The sequence below is a fragment of the Nelumbo nucifera genome, chromosome 2 (assembly GCF_055504915.1).
Source record: "Nelumbo nucifera cultivar China Antique chromosome 2, China Antique-T2T, whole genome shotgun sequence".
NCBI lineage: Eukaryota > Viridiplantae > Streptophyta > Magnoliopsida > Proteales > Nelumbonaceae > Nelumbo > Nelumbo nucifera.
The window spans coordinates 51,426,557-51,445,925 of NC_142650.1; the positions used below are offsets into that span (position 1 = coordinate 51,426,557).

General features: G+C 33.4%; 1 protein-coding gene across 3 annotated transcripts; it reads left to right on the forward strand.

The window, feature by feature from the left end:
* The first annotated feature begins 4,640 nt into the window (after positions 1 to 4,640).
* Positions 4,641 to 18,815, forward strand: LOC104601134 (protein DA1-related 2-like). 3 transcript variants are annotated; one of them, XM_010264350.3, is made up of 12 exons: positions 4,641 to 5,080; positions 5,516 to 5,664; positions 6,152 to 6,233; positions 6,417 to 6,531; positions 7,152 to 7,296; positions 7,481 to 7,564; positions 9,698 to 9,817; positions 10,159 to 10,371; positions 10,454 to 10,516; positions 10,627 to 10,742; positions 18,119 to 18,177; positions 18,283 to 18,815. In XM_010264350.3, the coding sequence occupies exons 1-12, from the start codon at positions 5,035 to 5,037 to the stop codon at positions 18,597 to 18,599; spliced, it is 1,509 nt and encodes a 502-aa protein (XP_010262652.1). In that variant the 5' UTR covers positions 4,641 to 5,034; the 3' UTR covers positions 18,600 to 18,815. The 3 variants fall into 3 exon arrangements, with proteins under 3 accessions (XP_010262652.1, XP_010262650.1, XP_010262653.1); XM_010264348.3 differs by having other exon boundaries at positions 4,860 to 5,080; positions 5,513 to 5,664; XM_010264351.3 differs by lacking the exon at positions 10,159 to 10,371 and having other exon boundaries at positions 4,860 to 5,080; positions 5,513 to 5,664.
* The last annotated feature ends 554 nt before the right edge of the window (positions 18,816 to 19,369 follow it).

Consider the following 19,369-nt stretch of genomic DNA (forward strand, 5'->3'; position numbering starts at 1 on the left):
GCAAATTTATTTACACAAGTACAAATGTATGGAGGTGCAAATATAAAAAATGCAAATTCTTGTTTAATTTTGTTTGGATTTTATTTTATTCTATTTTATGTTTTAATTTATTTTATTTATACTGCAATCAAACAAAATAAGCTAAATTTTGAAATAAAAATAGGTCAGAATTTACACTCAAATCATTTGCACTGTCATGATTTTGCATTAGTACAAACTTATTTGCATTACAACCAAACACAGCCTTAAGCTCAGTTTGGAAAGAGAACAAATGCAAATATGTACAGCATTTACATATAAAATAATACAAAATATAAGGTTTTGCACTCTACATATTTACATTGCAACCAAAATATAAGGTTTTATGAGAACACACACACATATTATATATTTTATATCACGAATGCTTTGACTTATCCAAACAACATTTGATATCATTGTTGTTTCTTGAAGAGACATCAAATTTGGTGTTTCTATTATAAATGCCAACACCAAATTTGATGCTTATGTTTTTTTTATCTGATGTGATATGATAAGACAATTTCTCAAAAACTCGTATTGATCAACGTAAAATGTTGCAAGTGGTAATCTTACCAAATACAACTTTAATGAAGGGTCAAATGTCTACAATGGCCAACAAATACTTTTTACTTTAGATTTAATTATTTATACTAAATATTTTGATTTGAGGCTTTTTTTTTTGGAAAAAAGGGGGTCTAAGGCACCTTCACAACCGTAAAAAATTGCCCACAATAAAAAAATAATAAAAAAGGAGAACATTATCACTAAGCTCAAAATTATGGCCTCCTGAAGTTTTCATATAGCTTTTGAACCAAATCAACGAGTTTGACCAATTGCTAGGTTCAGGGTTAACCTGGACCACAATTGACGCCAGATGTTAGTTCAAAGGGTCCAACCACTTAGGTCAATGACAGTTTGAACTTTGAAACACTATAAAAAACCCATATCTCTGCTCGCATTTCAGTTTGGCAACTGACCATAGCTTCCAAATTTCATTGTATGAACCTATTTACTTACAAAATGAAGCCACTTCAAGTAGGTCTACGTGAATATTTCAAGTAAGGTTTAGTTAAACGTTTTGGCTGTTTAGCGGGCTGTAGAATCAATGATAAAGTTCTGCAGCAGTAATAAAATACATGGGCCTGCACCTTTCACAGTGGGCCCATGAATTTTATATCCTGGCATGGAACTTGATCATTGATTCTACAGCCAAAGCATTCAGCTAATCCAAATTCAAATATTTCATCATATGAACCAATGAAATGATCCCATGTAAGGAGTGTGTCCACATCAAAGTGATGAATAAAATTTAGCCGTGAAGAAGAGACTTGGGGGGTATTCTACAACATGACTTGGTTTTCTTGTTTCTGATTTCAAGAATAAATCAAAACCATCTGATCTGAAAATAAATTGTTTTTCAAAACAAAAATACAAAAAACATGTTCTTGATTGTATATTACTTTTTATTTTCAAAACTGAATCATGTTCTTTAATTTTTGTTTTACAAACATATTTTCATCTGATTATCCAACATTATGTTTCATAAGTTATACAATATAAAAATTTTTATGGTTCCATGACAAATTCAACTTGTTGAAACAAAAAACAAGTTTAGGTCTCACTTTTTTCGGGGGGCGGGGGGGGGGGGGGGGGGGTTGACCATTTGTAGTTCGGCCTAGCCCAGCCTTAACATTTCCAAGCTTTGTGAATATGTTTATTTTGTGCCCAGGCCCAATGCTTTAAGCCCAACCTGTGCTTTTATATGTTACCATCCCCTCCATTAAAATGGTGAGAACTTGAAAGAGCATATTCATGGTTCTTTGGATTGTATTTGGTTCGCAATAAACAGAAGGTCGAAATAAAGTTGTTAAGAACGTAGGCTTTTTAGGAGCAGATAAAAAATCATAAATCGGACTTAAATATCAAAATCCCCCATATTGCTCATCTTGGACACCTTGTATGTAGTTTCATAGATTTTCGAAATCAGGGTCACTTTGGTTTTTCTTTAATAAGTGCCTGCAATTTGAGTCGGATTTTTTAATATAATGAATATACAATTTAAAGATGCACTATAAATATTTTCTGTATTTTTTATATTTTATTTATGTTTTTATCTTTTTATTTATATTATTAATTATAATATAAAAGGTTGACACATTTACCATCTGTTTGGCATCCATGCCATTGCTCCAGAAAACGGTGATAAATCAGTGCCACGTTGGAAAAAATGGTGCTTTAGGAAATGTCAATATGTTTGGAACTGTTTTTCCATAAAAGACGGTGTTCTAAGTCATGCCTTGAAAATCGAGAAGGCATGGTTTGGAGCAACGTCGAATTCAACATTTTCTCATATTGGAGCCCGTTGCTGCCAACGAGGACATGATATGGCAGTGACATGCAATTCCTATAATGGGTACCAGTACTGAAAACAAATATGGAGCACTGATACCAAATAAAAAGTGTTGTTGTTGCTCTAAGAAACGTCCTAACTAGCTGCAAAGTTTCCAAAAAAAAAAAAACACCATTTTCTCAGAAAACGATACTTCTAACCCATACATCAGCAGAAAATGATGTTGTATCTGCAGTATCAATGCCAAACATATTACTTAACTTAAAAATTAAATGTTAATCCACCGCCAAATTGAAAAAAAAAACAATTTCATTTTTTGTTAACTTTAAATTTTTATTTAATTTCCATCATCAATTATTTCATTCATTAGCTTTTAATTATATAAACATCTCAACCAAATCTTTTTATTCCCATGTTCACTTGAATAAGCACTACCAATATTCTCTTGGACAAAGTGCGCCTTCACATGGTCGAAGTACAATGTCTTCGTGTGCTGAATGCCAATGGACCCACACCGCCCCTATGGGGCCAAGGCCGAATCAAATTTCAAATGTACCAAAACCACACACATTGAGTAGAGTCTGGTGAAAGGTGTAATATTCTTTTTTTTTTAATATTTATGAAATGAGAATAAAAAATAAAGGCCGTATATTCTTCTTATTAAATCTGCAGCCTTCTGTGCATTGAAGTTATTGTTTTTTGCTTACCAGTACACTTACCAAGCTAAGTTACATTCTTTCTAATTTCCTTTATATAGCGTCCTGTTAGAGAATCCTTGCCTTGTTTGAACCTTTATATCCTTCATCCATAATTTCTTAATTATACACACCTCTGAAACAAATCTTTTATTCCGAGAGAATTACAAATCCATTGCATCAGGATATGGATATCTTTAACATAATTTTTAATTTATTTATATCCAATATCAATGTACTTTAGTCAAATGATCCTTTACATGGGCATCTCTATTCCTGCACCACTTTATAAATAAAAGGCTAAAAACGACTTCTGAAATACTATAGTTTCCTACAAAAAACTGAAAAAAAAAAATTAAAAGAAGAAACCGCAACTTCCTCAAAAGAGTAATATGAAATTTAAATATATATATATATATATAAGAGCCCAATGGCCAAAGAAAATAAATGAACATCGGAAAAATTATAGTTAAGTGTACTGCGCTCCTTTTAATCATCATACACCACAGCACAACACAATGCAATGTTCCCTTTATGATGCACTCACACCAATCATAACGTACATTTGTGTCATTTCAGATGGACCTAGAGTTGAAGCTTCCCCACCCAATATATTCATGTCTGCTTGTATAAATGTAAAACATATTATGTATCTAAGCTTTTTTATTATTTTTGTTTTTTCTTTCTTTCTATTTCTTCTTGTTTGATTAGATATTGTACGTATAGCTAAGTTTAAAGGATAGGATTTTTCTTGTATAAGCATACTATTCTATCAGTGACCTAGTAGGGATCAATGGCAGAGTCGGAAATTTTTCTTTTAGGCTATGTTTGGTTTGAAAGAAAAAAATAGGAAAAAGGTAGAAGAACAAGTGGGATAGGGGAAGACATGACAGAGAATTGAGACATGGCAAAATTTTTTTATAATACACCTAGAAGCAGAAAATTTGTACATCTCAAAAAGTTCAATTTGAAGTTTCTCCACAAGTTCAGACCCATGAAGAAGTTAGTGGACCTCACATGAAGCAGAGATATTGGGTTTTGGATTATAGTTGGGATACGCTCCCAACAAAATCTGTCCCAATGCATTTTCGATATGATTTCTATATACACATCTCACCATGAGACTAAGCTCTGATCTCACAACATTTCCAGCTGTCAGGAGCAGATGCTGCGAGGTTGGTGTGATGAGTGTTCTGTGAAGGGCAAACCTGGATTCTATGATAAAAATGGGACCCATCATGATGTGTGAACATGCATTATGTTGAAACATTTTGTTAGGAACAAGCACCATCCCACCGTATGTTGGGAACATCTCCCTCACATGCCTATATGAGGAGTATACCCACACTCGCATTCCACACCAGAGTTGACCTTTTACACGATTGACGCAGGACACTACAATCAGTCAATCACGATTACACGATTTACCAAACTGTTAAATGGCAATAAGGTAAATAACTCAAGTTCCCTGCCTCCCGCTCCCGGCAAAAGAAGCCTCAAAATCATTTTTTTTTTTTTAATTAAAATAGTTAAAAGGGAACGTAAAAAGAATTCCCTTCACCATGCGTGCGCTTCCCGCTGTCCCGCAGCTTCTTTCTCTTCTCAGTTGTGTCTCAACCGTCCACCTCCTCTATCCTTTTCGGCTTATTTTCTTTTCGGTTTTTTTTACCCAGTGTCTTCCCAAATCCCAATCAGCAGATTCCCTTAAAATTTATCTTTTTGTCGATCGATCAACTTTCTTCGTCATTGCCTTCGAAGCAAGAATCTATCTCACTCTATCCATCTTTCTTTCTTCAACAGATATTCCCTTCTCCTATCTCTTTCTCTTTCTATATCTCTTTTTATGATGCCTTGTTCTTCCTTTTTCTCTCTATTCCAATATTTTCACCATTCTTCTTCTTCTTCTTCTTCTTACTTCTTTTCGTTCCACGGAGGTTCAACTAAATCTACAATTGGGTTTTGTTGTTCATGGCTTCTTCAGAAATCAACCATGTCTCTCATCCCTGCATCCATGGTGTGCTTCCTATTTTTCTTCCCTTTGTTATTACTTTTTAGTACTATTTTTATGCTTGTTTTAAGATCTTTACTCTATTTGATTCTATTTTCACCTTCAACATTTTTGGTAAAATGCATTAGCGGTACTGTTTCCTGTAAATTCACTACTATTATTGTTGTTAGATGTCACAATGGTAATAATGCCAACGATGATTATTGATGGATGGTGATATTCAACCAATTTTTGTTCCAATAAATTCTTTGGATTGCAGTTGCTACATTTTGGAATTTTTACACTTCATGTTTGGCCAAGTTAGTTGTGGTTGGAAATAATTAATGTTGGTTTGATATTAATAAGCATTTGCTATTAGAAGAGTAGTGAAGGATCAGGTTTCTCTCACTTTTCTTTTCTTTTGTGTTTTTTTTTTTTTCTGAAATTTGATTACAAAAGCAGGGCACATTTCTGCTGAGAGAAAGTTTGGCTTTATGAGGTGGATTACTAAGATACTTAAGTTGGGCTCAAATCAAGGGGTAATGAATAGACGTTCTCCGCAGTTCCTTGGTGAGGATAATGTGGCTTTTCATACTCCGGTTAGATCCATGGTAATTTCACATGTTTTTTTTTTATTTTTTTCACATGATTTTTAAATTTTAATTGTTCTTTTACCCATTTCGTTTTAACTTCATTGTTATAATGATGGAGATAATGGGACAGTAATGAAGGCGGGAATTCATTAAGAATAGTTATATACAACGTTTATGGAGATAAATAGAAAAAGTTCAGTAAACCCTTTATGCTTTAGGTACTCAAGAATTTTAGTTTCATCTTTACAGTATTTTTTTTTTTAACTTTTCCCTTTCTTTGTTAGAATGAAAAGAACTTGAATTCAGTATTGAAATCTAAGTGGTATGGGGAAAAAATGATAGATTGATGCCATTTGTGTACAAGTAGATCTAACTTTTCTTGTGTAAATAGTCCGTCACTGTTCTAAATGGCTTTGTTGCTCTCTCTGTTTTTCTTGGGATCAGTCCCCTTCAAACAATTTTCTGTCAAAAAGCTGCATGACTTGTTTTTGTATAAGCTTATCAGGATGACCATTCCAGATCTGAGCATGAGGAGTTGGACCGTGCAGCTGCGCTTTCTCTCGCTGATGACTTGAAAAGGCCTAATGGTAAGTTTAGTATGGTGAAAATTTAAACCACAGTTGCTGGCTTTGAGATTTGTTTGACCTTCACAAACGCTCCCACCCCTGAGAAAAAAGTGTGTAAGGATATGTATAATAGCTCATAATACTTCTCCTTCTCTCTTTTTCTTTGGTTTATAATATTATACTGAATATTTGAGATTTCTTCAGGATACAGAAGACACACAAACAATGATGAAGACCTAGCTAGAGCACTCCAAGATAGCTTGAACATGCCTTCATATCCTCCATATGCTCCTCCACAATTTTCGCCTGGAGGATATAGGTCAGTTTTGTTAAATCTTTCTTTGTTTTGGTCCCTCACGCTCTCACTGTACTTCAAAAAGTTGGAGTCGAACTCATGGTTCGAATTAATTACTGCTTCTGGAGTTCTGGATGGCAAACTAAGTCAAAATGCCAGGGGCCTTGGGTAGGACCAATAACAAAATTAGTAACTTTGTGATAAACTTATTCCCCCCCCCAAAAAAAAAAAAAAAGAAAAAAAAAACTACCAAAATCATGTGGCTGGAATTGCCAACAAAAAGACTATTACACTGTGGCCAAGTCCTATTAAAACCAAAAGAGGAGTTAATAACATATTCAACAGGACGACCCTTTGATTGAAACACCCTGCCGTTTCTCTCTAATCCAACAGCCCAAATTACAGCCAGAGGAATGCAGACCAACAAATCTTGCCTCTCCTGTTCTTGCCATTTACCCTCCAAGCATTGAGCAACTCCGACACAGATTCCAGCTGAAAACCTTGGAGATGAATAGTCAACAAAGTGCATGGCTTATCAAGTAATAGACTTGATTCAACTATGTCACAGCTCACAATCTTATAAACAACTTATGGGATTTCCCAGACGTAAATTTCCTGACATTTGTCTTGATTGGTTATGGCAGTACATATACGCATGTTCCTCTCAGATACTGTAGTGGCTGCAATCGTGAAATAGGCTATGGCAAATACTTAGGATGCATGCAAGCTTTTTGGCACCCAGAGTGCTTCTGCTGTCATTCTTGCGGTTACCCAATCACTGAGAATGAGGTACATTATTCTTTGTTGGAGTTTCAGCACTCTTTCCATCTAAGTAATCTTGACTCATTACAGGAGGCTTTGAATTCTAGAAGCCCTACCTCTTTTTTCTGTTAAATCAGTTAAACTACAGTATAAAATAAAATGTCAAATGTTTATTATACCTTGTTCTTACATTTTTATTTGTCAAATCAAGTTTTCTTTGTCAGGGAAAAATCCATACCACAAGTCTTGTTTCAAAGAATTGCATCATCCCAAGTGTGAAGTTTGCCTTCAATTTGTAAGCAAAGTTTCAGTATATTTTAACTTCATTGCTTGTTTTTACTTTATTGAAGGAAAATGAATAAATTTCAACCCCTAAACCCAACATTGATAAATTAGAATATACAAGTCCTCCTATAACTGTTTTGCTTTCAGTTTAGTTCTCCCATCTTAGAGACAGTTTGTAGTAAATGAAACTGTATTTATAATGATAATAGAGGACTAAAATCATTCAGTTAATGTAAGAATAACTTGACTTATGTGAATTATGTAAATTTTAGTGTCCAAATCTATTCAACCATTCCCTTTCTATGTTTGAATTACAGATCAAGTAATTCCAGAAAGGGAATGTGGATCATGATACTAAAATATTATCTCATTGACCAAAAACAAAATGTGGATCATGATACAAAAGTTTGTACACCACAATCCAGAAAAGGAAACCCATTTCAACCTCTCTCTCTCTCTCTCTCTGGTACATAGAAAATCCTTTTTTCCTTTCTCCATTTAACCATCTTTTCTCATTAAAAATGTAAACTCCTTGTATGAGGCTTTTTTCCATTTTTCACTTAATACATAATACAATAATCTTTAATTATGAAAAGAAAAATAAATAAATACTCCTTCAGTCCTTTATCTTATGCCAATAAGATACTTAGATACAAGTATCAATGTTTTAAAAGTGCAAAGGGCTTTTTGCATCCGAGGCATAAGGGACAAGGTGAGGTGTGCACCTTATGAAGTAAGGCACAGATTTTCTTTTTAAAATTTGCAAATAATGCAAAATAAATAAAAAAAACTTAGAAATAGTATTAGTTAAAAATGCAAACTTTAATTTTAAACTAAATGTTTTAAAAAGCTTATTAGCCCAAATTAAAATACATAAACATAACATGTAAGACATATTCAAAGTGAAAATACAAAAAATAAAATAAAACATAACATCTAAACCACATTCAAGCATGTCAAACTTTCAATCTTTTTATTTCTTTTATAATCACATCACTTCAAAAGAATAAAACAAAACATCTTTTGTTCCTAATTCTATGAGCCATCCTTTGTACCAAGCCCCTTGAGGCAAAAGCCCAAACAAGTACATGCTAGGGTCTTAATTCTTAGTCCACACAAAAATGATTTCATAATTTTAATTATAGTTCCTTATCTTTTAAAAGAAATGTTTTGTATTAAGAAGAATGAATATAAACATCATTAACAAAAAGGGGGTTCTTGGAGGATGCTTAAAAAGGCACCCCAAAAAAAACACTATATTTAACTGAGTCACACAATTGAGCTGAGACGTAAGGCACACCAGGTGCCCACTATTTCAAAGGGGCTGTGCTTAGGCCTAGGTGAGGTGCAAGCCTTGAAGTGTGCCTTGCTTGTGTGCCTAGGCGCACCTTTTAAACCACTGAGAAGTACTGTAATTAATGTAGATATTTTTCCAAATTTGACTACAATATACTTAACAACCGGCTAGCAATTATGATTCCCCTATTGTAATCCAACTAAACACATACAATTAATTATTATACTTGTAAATAATAATTATATACATATACACACACAAGAGGCTAGCACATGCAACAGAAACTTATGAGAATAATTAATTATTATACTAATAAATTAGATAGTGCATAATGAACCGTTTTCTCTAAGGGCAAAAATGTTTAGTAGAATAAATATTTATGCTACTAATTAAAAAGGCAAATTGTCCTTGAGAAATGAGGAGGTAATTACTTGCCTCTTCTGCTTTTTGTATGAGGTAATTACATACACACACAAACAGGTAATTTATGCAATGCATGTCATAAACAAAAGGTAACAAATTGTGCTTTGTGCATTTGGTGAAGAATTTAAGTATATTTATATTTGTGTTGGCATTTAAAGCCTATTTATGACTTTACTATATTGACTTTAGAGGATAGAAGATGATCAATTCTGCTTCGTGTTCCAGCTCCAAGCCTAGGCTGCCTAGCACATATTGCTTTCCATTTTAATATAGTTTCATATCATTCATACTGTAGTATGCACTATGCAGTATCTCTGGCTATACTCAGCATATACTGTGGAATCTGTTTTGCTGTTAGGGTAACTGATTTTTCAAGTTATCTTACCTTGAAATAAAAATTCTTATAATTTATTCCGTTTCCAGATTCCAACAAATGGCGCTGGCTTAATTGAATATAAATCTCATCCATTTTGGTGCCAAAAATATTGTCCTTTGCATGAGTATGACAATACGGCTCGTTGTTGTAGTTGTGAACGGTTGGAGGTATGATGACTTTCTGTGATATTCATTAATGGGGCATCTAAGAAACACATCATATGAAGTCCTTTAATTTTTTTTCCTAAATTATAAAGGTATAAACTAAACAGGCCATTACCCATTGTGAGGGGTGGACTGGATACAGATCAATTTTGGGTGATGAACTTGTTGGTCTGCAATCTAGAGTAAACTAAGATGAAATGATTTGAACTTGGCTTCTAAATGCCAACCAAGTAATTCCGATGGTTCAATTGTTTTTCTCCTCAGTAGATTTCACAAAAATGTTATGATTTAAAAACAGAATGGGTTTTCTGTAATTTTTCTGTTTTGTTCTTCTTTTGATGAAGTCATGGAATGCAAGATACATTTTTTTGGGGGATGGACGGAGTTTGTGTTTAGAATGTATGGAGACATCCATTATGGATACTGGTGACTGCCAACCCCTTTACCATTCCATCAGAGACTACTACGAAGGAATGAACATGAAAATAGAGCAACAGATTCCCATGCTGTTGGTGGAGAGACAAGCACTAAATGAGGCTATTGAAGGAGAGAAGAATGTAATTAATGACCTTTTTCCCATTGTTAACATACTTTATTTCTAGAAATTCCCTCTTTACTCAAAGCAGGTTCTTGTTCCAGGGACACCATCACATGCCTGAGACAAGGGGCTTATGCCTTTCTGAGGAGCAGAATATTAGCAGTGTATGAACTGACATTTATGATATGAAGAAATGCAATTTCTTCTTCATTGAATAAATTAGCAAATATTTATTATGTACTTTCTTTCTGTTTTTGCCTTTTAACATATGCAGATATCCAAAAGGCCAAGAATTGGGGGTAACCGCCTCATAGGTATGAAAACAAAACAACAGAAGCTGGATCGGAAATGTGAGGTCACAGCCATTCTTGTTCTGTATGGCCTCCCAAGGTAGTAGTTTAAAAACTATTTTTAACTGTTTGACCCTTTTAATTATTATGTTTATGGTTCAGAGTGCAGTTTCTTCTTTAAATTTAGTATCCATATATAATATGGATTAACATAGGCAACAGAAGATGTATTTTGTGATTTGAGATATGATGATCTTCCAGTGACTAATTCTTATGTATGGAAATAAATTAGGCTAGTTTTGAAAACTGGACCATTTGTTATCACGTATTAGGTCAATGGCTTAACTGCTTAATTGGACTATGGATTTATAAGAAAATTATTTAAGAATACCAAAAAACATTAAGGGAAAGAATAATGCACAACATATGGAAATTTAAAATTAAGAAAACAATGTTATCAAGCACGAATACTTTGATGCTAAAAACATTGGAAAAATAGAAGTTAATAAAAAAAAACTTAATGAAAACCCAATGCATGAAAATGTTTCAACAAGGAGTCAAATGATGCAACTGTCTGGCTTCAAACAAAATGATGCGACTGTCCAACATGGTTCAATCTCAGAGATCCTAGTTTTGGTGCTTGGTCTTAAGGCCCTAGACAATGATTTAGACTTTAGAGTGACATGTTAGATCACATTGGCTTGGGGTAGAGGTGTAATGTGGGCTGTTCCATGTCGGCACACAGGCCAAGGCAGGTTGTGCCTGCTTGGCCTAGAACCCCTCAAAGTTAAAGCTTGGCACATCTAGCAGCATGACCCCAAATGGGCCCGTGCCAGGTCAAGCAAGGCTGTGCCACGAGCCTAGGTTGGGCTGGCCATAGGCTTGATCCGTTTTTTTTTTTTTTTGCTAAGTATTTTCCACTTTTTTTGCTAAGTAAAAATGACAATTATTTTGAAAAAAAAAATCAATAAAAAAATACTTAACAAAATACAAAATAGACAACAAAATGAAAAAAGTCCAAAAATTTTATTTTATTTGAAATTAATGCATATAATTGATCATGCATGAAGTAATAAATTTAAATTGAAAAAAATACAAGGGAATTGGAATAAAATAGTATAATAAAATTGAAAATAAAAATTTACAATGGCAATGAAAAACATCACAAATAACTTTTAAATAAAATTGAAAACAAAATTTACAATAATTTTAAAAATATTGTACAATTTTTGAATATACAAAAAAACATTGACTTCAATATTTTCCACCTCCTCCATATCCTTGATCTTGATCTACATCATTTGCATTTGGTGAACCATCAATTGAGGTGTCATGTCCTCCTTGATCTTGCATTCTATTTTTCGCATCCAGTCAACCCTTCAAACATATGCATCTCTAGACTTTTGTTATATAGTTTCTCTTACCGTCCAATACCCTAATACCTGCACTAAAACAAGACTCCTATGGAACTGTGGATACTAAAAGAGTTAGTAGGTCACATGCCATGGTGGTAAGCACTGGATAATTTTTTCCATATTCTTTCCACCAGGATAAAATATCAAAATTATGTAATTCCTCAGATGTGAGGAAATCTCATAAATTAGTAATAAAAATGAAATTTAGTACATGAACTTGGTTCATGAAGTGGCAACTAATCGTTGCCTTTTATTTATTAAGGGCCAAACTTTATCTATTCCACTATTGGAACCAGTAGTGGAGGCTATACAAGTTCACCTATGACCTAATGCTTGTGATTCATAATTTCATATATACTATACATTTCAAATAATAAATTTAACTTCATCTTCTTTTATTCTAATATCAACTCCCATATTTTCATAACAAGATTCAAGTTAAACATTTACACCATTGGTTTTAATCCTCAGATCTAATATTGCAACTAAGCAATATAAAGGAAAATATTTTTTAAATTTAATTTTCACTACATCAACAATATTTTTAAATTTTAAATCATTTATATATTTTACAAAACATTCACTAATTATAAACAATTAATTAACTAAAACACAAGATGTTGAGTAATAAATACCTGAAAATACATTAGTTGTATCATAAAAAAGTTGTAAAAAATCTTTTATACAAGTTGTAACTTTCCAATCATCATTAGTTATAAAATCATAGGGCATTTTCTCATTATAAAAATTAATAAGATTGCCTTTATATGAAATACAACTGTCTAACATGGTATATGTAGAATTCCATCTATGTTGAACATCTAGTACAAATTCTTTTATATTTTATCCCATATTTTTGACATAAATATTTAAATTATTGTTTCCATTCTAGAAGTTCTAATATACATAATACAATTTCTAATTTTAGAAATATGAGGTGAAATAATTTTAAAGCTTCTTGCATAGTTTTCGAGGTGCCAAGGCGAGGTTAGGCAACAGGGGTGCCTTGTCGCCTAGGCGATGGATTTTTTTAAGTAAAAACATGTATCCTAGGGTAGTTCCCTAGGTTCCATAATCATATTTCCTTAACAAATATCCATAATTTTCATAAGAAAAGTATATACTTCATGTTAAAGTATAGAAAATCAACATATTCCAACATATTCATGAGAAGAAAAGAAGAAAAGAAAATTAAAAAAATATAGGGCCTGAACCCCTATTTCTTTTATAGGAAAGGAAGAAAAGAAAAGGTGGAAGAAGAAGAAGAAGAAATTAGTATATGAACACACAAAATTAGTAAAGAAAAAGAAGAAAATGTGTTGATTGGACAATATTTTAAGTTCTTCCTTACTTATTGGTTTAGGTTTTGAAGTCTTTGAGGGTTCAATATGGCATTTAGCAATGTTTGTGTTGATTAAACCCTAACAAATAAGAAAATAATAAAAAGAAATTAGTATATAAACACACAAAATGAATATTTTAGTTTAAAATGTCTGTTTTATAATTAAAACCTCAAAAAATTAAGAATATAAAAAGTTTTTTATAACACGCTGTAGAAAACTGCTTGGCGATTAGGCGAGGCGAGCTTCCAAGGGCGCCTTGTCGCCTAGGCGCCTGCCAAGGCGTCGCCTTGACAACTATGGCTTCTTGTACACATTTAAAATGTGACACGCAAATCTAATACGAAATAAGTTTTCATTGAAAAATGGTTTTAATTGAGATTTTAAAAAATGTACAACTGAATCATTATTACTAGAATTATCAAAACTAATAGAAAAAACTTCATTTTCAATACAATATGTAAAGTATTTAAAATACTTGTAGCAATTGTTAGGCCAATATGTAGCCATTGAAATCTTACAAAACTTAAAATTCTTTTTTGTAAAGACCATGATTCATCAATAAAATTCCTCGTGACACATATAGCTAATATTATATTTGGAAGTTCAAATATCAGATGCAAGTGAAATTTTAGAATTAAGACTTGATAAAGTAGAAATTAAATTTTGTTTATATGAATAAAAAATTTTAAAGCATATGCTCTAATAGTATTTCTAGAAACTTTTAAATTGGGGATTTACAGATTGTTGTAAAAAACTTTCAAGTCATCTTCAACTAATAGAGTAATAGAAATGGTTGTTCAACATGTACAATATATGCTACTAGTTCTTGCCTCAATTTTTCTTGTGAATTTTCAAATTTACCAAAAAGCTCACACCCAATTTGTGATTGATTTTCATTACTTTTTTTTTCTCAAATAACTGGCCATATGTCTAGCCAAATGGCCATTATCACCTTTGCTACTGTAACTAAAACCACTCCTACATTTTATGCAAACAATTATTTTTCCCTTTCCCTTAATAGTTTCTACATTAAACATATTCCAGACTTCGCTGGTCTTTCACTTTCCACCCTTAGCTAGTGCAGCCCATTGCATGCCAACTTCGCGCCATGCTAGGCCATTGCCCACTTTTTCATGCTGTGTTGTGCCAGCCCATGGACCTCCAAACCCAAGCCCAGCACGGCATGGGGCTATCATAGTTTTCAAGGCACCAAAACGAGGCTAGGCGAGATAGGAGGGCGCCTTGTCACCTAGTCACCTAGGTGGGTGCCTAGGTGGTGGATATTTTCAAGTAAAAAATATATATCCTAGGGTAGTTCCCTAGGTTCCATAACCATATTTCCTAACTTCCTTGATAATTATCCATAATTTTCATAAGAAAAGTATAAACTTCATGTTAAAGCCTAGAAAATCAATATATTCATGAGAAGAAAAAGAAGAAAGAAAAGAAATTAAAAAAATAGGGTGCTGAAGCCCTATTTTTGTTATAGGAAAAGATGAAACTGTGTTGATTAAACAAAATTTTAAGTTCTTCCTTACTTATTGGTTCAGGTTATGAAGTCTTTGAGGGTTCAATACTGCAGTTAGCAATGTCTATGTTGATTAAACCCTAACAAATAAGAAAATAATAAAAAGAAATTAGTATATAAATACACAGAATGATCATTTTAGTTTAATAGTGTCTATTTTATAATTATAGTTTCAAAAAATTAAGAATATAAAAGTATTTTATAACACAGTATACCAAACTGCTTGGTGATTAGGTGAGGGCGCCTTATTGCCTAGGCATCGTCTTGACAACTGTGGGGGTTATGGGCTGACCTGGCACAGCCCAATTGCTACAGTGACCACCACTTTACAGCTATAGTTTGGCGTAATTACTGATCCAAAGTGGATATGCTCAGGCAAACATTAGCGGCTCAATAAAACATAGACTAAGTTGTCTTGGTACTACTATTTTGAGTGGTCTCTTTAGTTACACATCTGTTTGTTTCCATCACTAAGTTTATGTGGACAAGGTTTTACATGTTAAACATGATTAGTGCTGTTGTTCCATGTAACTTTCCACTTGTCTGGTAATGTTGAGGTAGTTACGATTTAAAATCCATGTGAGGCCAGTATTAACACCTTTTGGCACATGACTATCTTCTGTTCAGCTATGAATTTGGGGTTGACAGGTGTTTTCACACCTGGATCATTTTGCAGCTAAATGGAACTTAAGATGTATCAGAAGACATTCTTATTTCTATTCCCACATTCATCCAAAATAGTATGGAAAACGTAGCTGAATTCTGCATATCAGACTTCAATAGTAGGCAAAAGAAAATGGTTAGTTTTAGCTATATTAAAATGAGTGAATTTGTCTAGCCAGTACTAGTCTCTCCTTGTCTGTATTCTGGTTTAGATGTCTGTGACACTTTTTATAGTACAAGAGAAGAAATTTTATTAAAAATAAAGACTGCAGAATTACAATAGGTGGAAGGGGTGATGAGGTAGCACCCAATCCCAAATCTTACATAACCAGAACACATACAGAAAACCATTCATTGCAAATGAGATTCTAATGCTATCTCCAATGTAGACCATAAAGCAGATCTGAAGTTGTTACAAATTACATTTGCAAATTTTGGGAGTATTAGAATCCAGTCTATAATCATATTTCCTATATCTGAACACAAATTGTCCTTTCCTCATTTGGATTCCTTCAAATGTTCTGTTTATTTCTTAACAAATACCCCAACAAACCACAAATAGGATACAGCTCCAGAAAATTTTAGTCTTTCTGCTACCTTGAATTGCTGGTCAGATAGAGAAAATCTCACCTGGATATCTTGGCTGTGACATTGCAGCTATAGTTTCTATAATCATTTCATATCAAGCCAAGCAATAGGTTCTCATTTAGTCAATGTTCAATAGTCATTGGCTGGACAGCAAGGTGAACTACATTTTGTTGAAATTATATGGAAAAGAAGCAGGTTTAATGCAGATACTGCATTTTTTATGATAGTAAACACTAGGGAGAGATCAAAAATCCAAGATGTGTGTGTCCAGAAGATAAACAACAGAGGAACATTTTTTTTGGTAAAGAAGTTGACTCAAAATCCAACTAGATGTAAGTTGGAACAAATCATGCCTGAAAGTGCATTTCTTTGTCCAAAATGAACAAACACCAAGTGAAAAACACTAACATTTTTGTCTAAAGACTGGCATACCAGATGTCTTCACCCATTTTCACCTGCTTTCTGTTAGGCATCCTTATGAAAGGGAATATAAACTAGAGGAGTTCGACAATGATACTGAAAAAACTTGTTACCAATCAACCGATATCATAAAAGTGATAACCAATCCGATAGTATTTATCAAAATTCCCGGGGGGGGGGGGGGGGGTTTGATTGGTCAAAGCCCTTCCAGCAGCATATAATGTTCCATATTAGAGATACAACTTCAAAGCCCCTCTCTCTCATGTATATATGGACTGAATTTGTGCGGTTATAGTTTTAATTCTTTAATATAAAATTTGCATATAAAAGTGCAATTATTTTGCAACATGTCAAGGTTTTTGGACCATTTTTTTCCATAAATAGAGGATGAGCAGAGGAACTGAGACTCCTTTCAAGCTCCAAACTAGTTTGTCACATGTAAGATTACTTGTTCTTTTAGGGAAAGCTCACTAGATAACCTACTATAACAACTCAAGCACAGGATGCCCATGCTTTTGATTCTTTGAAGAACCAATTCCCAATTCAAAGATTGGTGTCCAGTGACATGGGTTCTAATGGCAAGATGAAAGATACATACATGTTCCTGACTAACTAGAAACTTCCACCAAAATCTATAGAAAAGGTCTCTCACCATGTAGAGGGAATTTTGGTTTTTGGGTTTCAATTTTTTTCATTGTTCTTTTCAGATCTCTAATATCTTGTCTTTTGGTTTTTAGCTTCAAAAATACTATGGAACTAAACAACAGAAAAATCTTTTTAGTCCTTCCATTTACAAGATGAAATTACCTCTTACTGTTCAAATATTTTCGAGCCAAAGATCTGCAACTCACTGTAGGTTGTGAAAAATCATATTTCAGATATAACTGATTGATAATCAGAGATGTGGTATACATCTTCCTTTCCTTTCAACTCCTCAAGTCTTCCTTCATCATCTTTTTTTATAATATTTTTATATTCATTTGCTAATTGAAATAATTGTTAAAAGCAGTAAATTGGAGGAAGTCCGATTCTGTGTCTTCAGAAGGGAAAGCTTGAAAGTAGAACTATAGCATTTGAAATGAAATGGGAAACCTACTTTTATTTCCCCAAAGAGTCCAGTTGATAGTTGGTCCCCTTTGCTTTGCGCAAGCCTAAAGCATTGGCACACCCTGATACCTTGCCTGGTCTCTGGTTCACGTTACACCAGTTAGCCAAGAAGGGTTGTCATAGACACCAACAGAAAACCACATTCTTAAAAGTTGATTTAGTTTTATTATTTTATTTTCTCCAAGCTATATTGTGAAGCGATATAAGTTGCTTAACTTATTTGACAAGGCACACAAGAGTAGCATCTTCTGTTCTTTTGTAGTAAATGCAAGTAAAAAGGCTCCAGAGTTATGTCATGAATCCCTGTGGCCTTATGGTTCACATCATAAGATGCAAGCATTATTTTTTTTTCCTTAGAAAGCGTAATCCTTGACAAAATCTCTTAGACCTTGATACCTGTACTGGATGGCAGATTACTTACGGGTCAAATTCTTGCTCATGAGTTAATGCATGGATGGTTACGCCTTAAAGGTATTACACCATACCTCTACCCTTTTGTGCCTAGAGGCGGTATTTGGTTTTCTATTTCCATGGGTTTTTCATAGCCCTTTGATTTTGTTTTCTAAATTAATGAAGGATACCGTAATCTAAGCCCGGTGGTCGAGGAAGGTATCTGTCAGGTTCTCTCTTACATGTGGCTCGAGTCAGAGGTCATGCCTGGGTCAAGAAACATACCTTCTACCTCAGCTGCAGCTTCATCATCGTTCTCATCCAAAAAAGGTGGAAAATCCCATACCGAGAAAAAGCTAGGTGAATTTTTCATGCATCAGATTGCTCAGGACACATCGACAGCCTATGGGGCAGGATTTAGAGCAGCCAATACAGCTGTCAATAGATATGGTTTGCGTAGTACCCTAAACCACATTTACATGACAGGAACTTTTCCTGTGTAACAACTAACAACAATTACTGTGTCCCATGTTTGTGGGAAGGGTCTGGTATTTGTTTCCTTTGGAGATGGTATGTACTGCTTTCCCTTACAAGTCAACAATAGAGCTAATCAAGTAAGCTAGGATTAGCTCCCCCGTCATTTTTTATGGGGTCCTTTGAGGTTGGTTATTTTGTTAAACATGGGTTTTTATTATAAAATGAAGGACGCATTGCGTATCTATCTTCTTACGGGATTCTTCATTTTTCTATGCATTTATGGACTCGATTCCCACCACCACTCACTGAAGTACGGGTTCTCACGGTTCGGTTGTGAGGTGTTTTTTTAACCAATCGATTTGATTTGTTTTTTAATAATTCAAATTGAAATTGAATCGATGCAATTGGTTGATCGGTTAACTGTAGTTCGGTTTTTTGGTTTTTTGTGTAATAATCTTTCATTTAAAATTAAAAAAAAAGGAAAAAAACCTTCCCAATTCTCTCCATCAAAATCAATTTATATATTAAAATAAATTGATTTAAATTTAATACACTTTTTTCACTTTTATTTTATTGAACAAAAATCAATTTACATTTAGTAACAATCCAAAAAAATGAAAAAAAAAAACATTAAAAATGAACACACTAATATTTATGTCAAAATAAAAATAAAATTAAATACCTAAAACAAGCTGAAATAAAAATACAACAAACTAAACTATTAATCATAACAATCCAAAAAATTTAAAAAAAGACACTAAAAATGAAGAAACACTAATATTTATGCAAAAAAAAA

Coding starts and splice junctions, on each gene's coding strand:
- LOC104601134 (XM_010264348.3), top strand. CDS start 5,035: ATGGCTTCTTCAGAAATCAACCATGTCTCTCATCCCTGCATCCATG. Junction 7,297..7,480: donor ACCCAATCACTGAGAATGAG/GTACATTATTCT, acceptor TGTCAAATCAAG/TTTTCTTTGTCAGGGAAAAA. Junction 10,517..10,626: donor AGGAGCAGAATATTAGCAGT/GTATGAACTGAC, acceptor TAACATATGCAG/ATATCCAAAAGGCCAAGAAT.